Genomic DNA, 3,669 nt, shown 5'->3' on the forward strand with positions numbered 1-3,669 from the left:
CCGCAATATCTTTCACATCAATATCCTTTATTGTTCTCTTATGCCGAAGATGGATTTCGATTGGATATATTACATCGTGGTGTTGAAGAACCAAACTCCAAAGGACGAATAACACTGACAATGCGAGAGTTTTGTGCTTATCGTATACAACAGAGAACTAATGAAATATCTTTGATATTACGTTCCAGAAAACTCTCCCAACAGTTTTTGGTTGATTCGTATACAATGGTTGAAAATGGCCGGCTAAATTATATTCGGTTTAACCAACCAACATTACGTGTCGCTCCTTATGGAGACTTGGCCGAGGCTGCTCAAGAAGGAACTGAAGATGCTTCTGCGATGGGAAACCATATTATTATTCCGTCTTCTTTTACGAGTGGCAGCCGTTACATGCAATAGAATTACTTAGACGCAATGACTTTGGTTAAGTGGTTTGGTTATCCTGGTCTTTTTTTAACCGTTACATGTAATCCTAAATGGCCAGAGATAATTAGATTCGTTGAATCTGAAAATCTAAAACCCGAAGACAGGCCCGATATTTTGACAAGAATATTCAAAATAAAACTTGATTCACTAATCACTAGACTCAAGGAATAAATTTTTTTTGGTGAAGTCGATGGAGGTATAAATCTAAAATCTCATTATTCATTTAATTTAATTTTGATTTTATAATATCATGCCTTAACCAGGGTACATATTTGCATCATACAGTTATATATACGATCGAGTTTCAAAAAATGGGTCTTCCACATTGTCACATATGCCTATTTTTAGAAAAAAAAGTCTAAACTTCCAAATCCCGAAGACATAGATCGCGTTATATGTGTTGAATTGCCAGACAAGGAACTTGAACCAGATCTGTATCAAATTGTCTCTGACAACATGATACATGGACCTTGCGTCAATGATTTTCCATTTATGTCATGTATGAAAAATGGCAAATGTTCTAAAGGATTTCCAAAAGACTTTACAAATGATACGTATATTGATGATGATGGTTATCCAGTTTACCGAAGACGCGACAACGGAAACAATGTCATGAAAAACGGAGTTTCTTTGGACAATAGGTATAAAAATTAAATTTTTATTTATATAAACATTTATTTCTTTATAAATGTTATCTTTTATAGGAAAGATATGTTAAATGATCTTAATTTTCTTTATGACATTTTGTTTCTTTTTTCAGATATGTTGTTCCATATAATAAGACACTTTTGAAGCAATACCAAGCCCATATGAATCTTGAGTGGTGTAATCAGCTTGGATCGATAAAGTACCTTTTTAAGTATATTAACAAAGGTCCAGACAGGATCACCGCGTCTTTTTACGACGCCAAAAATAACAAAAAAACAACATACAGAAAATAACGATCGTTATGAAATTGTTGAGTATTACAATTGTCGTTATATTTCTGCTTGTGAGGCATGTTGGAGACTTTTTAGGCATGACATTCATTATAGAACACCACCTGTTGAAAGGTTGTCGTTTCACCTACAAGACAAACAACCTGTTGTGTTTAAACCATCCCAACGTGTTATTAATGTTGTTTCTAAACCAACTATTGCTGCTTCTCAATTTTTGGCCTGGATGGAATGTAATAGCTATGACGAAAAGGCAAGGGAGTTATCCTATGTTGAATTCCCAACTCAATATGTTTGGAATAAATCAGATAAAGTATGGACAAGAAGAAAAACAAAGACAAAGTCACTTGGCAGAATTAATCATGTGTCTCCCAAGTCTGGTGATGTTTATTACTTGCGCATTTTGCTCAACAAAGTAAAGGGTCCTACTTGTTATGAAGATATTAGAACGGTTAATGGGACCGTTTATGAGTCTTACAAAGATGCTTGCTACGCTCTTGGTCTATTAGACGATGATAGAGAGTACATATCTTCTATACAAGAAACACATCACTGCGCCACCGCTTCTTTCTGCAGATCTCTATTCGTTATGTTTTTAAAGAGACATATAATTGTCTTTCTGATGATGTCGTTCACGTTCATGAACAAGAAATAGGCGTGAAAGGTACATTCACACAAAAAACGTTCCCACTTTAATTGATATTATAAATAAATTATTTCATTACTTTTTTATGTTTTCTGGCTTGAAGCTAAAACCGGAAGCAATTTACCACCTAACGCTGTCGTACATTTAGAAATCTTTATTGAGCTGTGGACTGAGTCTTAAGCAAATACCCAATATGCCATTACCTAATCACAAATATATTCAAGATTGTTGCAATATGTTAATTCTAGATGAGCTTAATTATGATCCGTCCAGTCTTGAATATGAACATCAACAACTGCATTCAAAATTAAATGTCGAGCAAAAAAATGTTTATGATATAATTATGAATGCAGTTAACAACAAAAAAGGTGGTGTCTTTTTCCTCTATGGTTATGGAGGAACATGAAAAATATTTGTTTGGAAGACATTGTATGCTGCTATTAGATCTAAAGGTGAAGTAGTTATTAATGTTGCTTCAAGCGGAATTGCAGCACTCTTGGTTTCTGGTGGTAGGACAGCGCATTCAAGATTTCATATACCAATTAACGTGAATGAGAATTCGTTTTGTTCTATTAAGCCAGGTAACGATGTAGATGCCCTGTTGAAAAAAGCGAGCCTTATAATTTGGGACGAAGCCCAATGATGCATCGTCATTGTTTCGAAGCAGTTGATAGGACACTTAGAGATATTATCCTTCCTAAGGACAATTATAATCCATTTGGAGGCAAGAACATTGTATTTGGAGGCGACTTTCGATAAATTCTTCCAGTAATACAAAGAGGAAATCGTTCAGATATTGTGCAGGCATCATTGCATTCATTAAGATTATGGCGTGAATGTATAGTTTTACGTTTGACTGTAAACATGAGGCTTCAGGTCAATTGTCCAAACAATGATTTCGAAGAGACAAAATCATTTGCTGATTGGATTCTTAAAATTGGTGAAGGTACTATCGGTGGTCCTAATGATGGTGAAGTTGAAGTTGAATTTCTAGAAGATGTGATCGTTCCCTCTACGGGTGACCATATTCATTCAATTGTATCCTGCATTTATTCATCTTTTCAGAACCATCTTGATGATCCATCGTATTTTCAAGATAAAGCTATTTTGGTCCCTACTAATGAAGAAGTTGATGCTATCAACGACTACATGTTAGAATTGATGAAAGATGAAGGGAAAACATATCTGAGTTCAGATTCCTTCTGCGAGACCGAGGCATAAGATTCTTTTGAGGAATCAGTATACTCTCCGGATGTGTTGAGCGCTTTTAAGGCCTTCGGAATTCCCAACCATAAAATTGTACTAAAAAAGGTGTTCCGGTCATGTTGCTTCGTAATATCGACCAAACCAGAGGACTATGCAATGATACTAGATTACAAATCCTAAGGCTTGGAAGACACGTCATTGAAGCACGAATCATATCTGGTAGATTTTTCAACGAGATTACTTATATACCTCGCATGAAGTTGACCCCATCCGATAAAAAAATTCCATTCCGTTTTCAACGTAGGCAATTCCCAATAGCAGTTTGTTTCGCTATGACCATTAACAAAAGTCAAGGACAATCATTATCAAATGTTGGATTATACTTGCGTAGATCTGTCTTCACCCATGGTCAGTTATATGTAGCCGTATCTCGTGTAACAAGCAAAAAAGGTTTGA

At 35.4% G+C, this 3,669-nt stretch overlaps 1 protein-coding gene across 1 annotated transcript; it reads left to right on the top strand.

The window, feature by feature from the left end:
• Positions 1–2,871: 2,871 nt before the first annotated feature.
• LOC145122345 (uncharacterized) lies at positions 2,872–3,228 on the top strand. The gene has a single exon (XM_079057959.1). The coding sequence runs from the start codon at positions 2,872–2,874 to the stop codon at positions 3,226–3,228; it is 357 nt and encodes a 118-aa protein (XP_078914085.1).
• The last annotated feature ends 441 nt before the right edge of the window (positions 3,229–3,669 follow it).

The sequence above is a fragment of the Lactuca virosa genome, chromosome 6 (genome assembly GCF_052849685.1).
Source record: "Lactuca virosa cultivar CGN04683 chromosome 6, Lactuca_virosa_CGN04683_v6, whole genome shotgun sequence".
Lineage (NCBI taxonomy): Eukaryota > Viridiplantae > Streptophyta > Magnoliopsida > Asterales > Asteraceae > Lactuca > Lactuca virosa.

What these genes read in the sequence shown, in the direction of transcription:
- LOC145122345 (XM_079057959.1), top strand. Translation starts at nt 2,872, where the DNA reads ATGAGGCTTCAGGTCAATTGTCCAAACAATGATTTCGAAGAGACAAAA.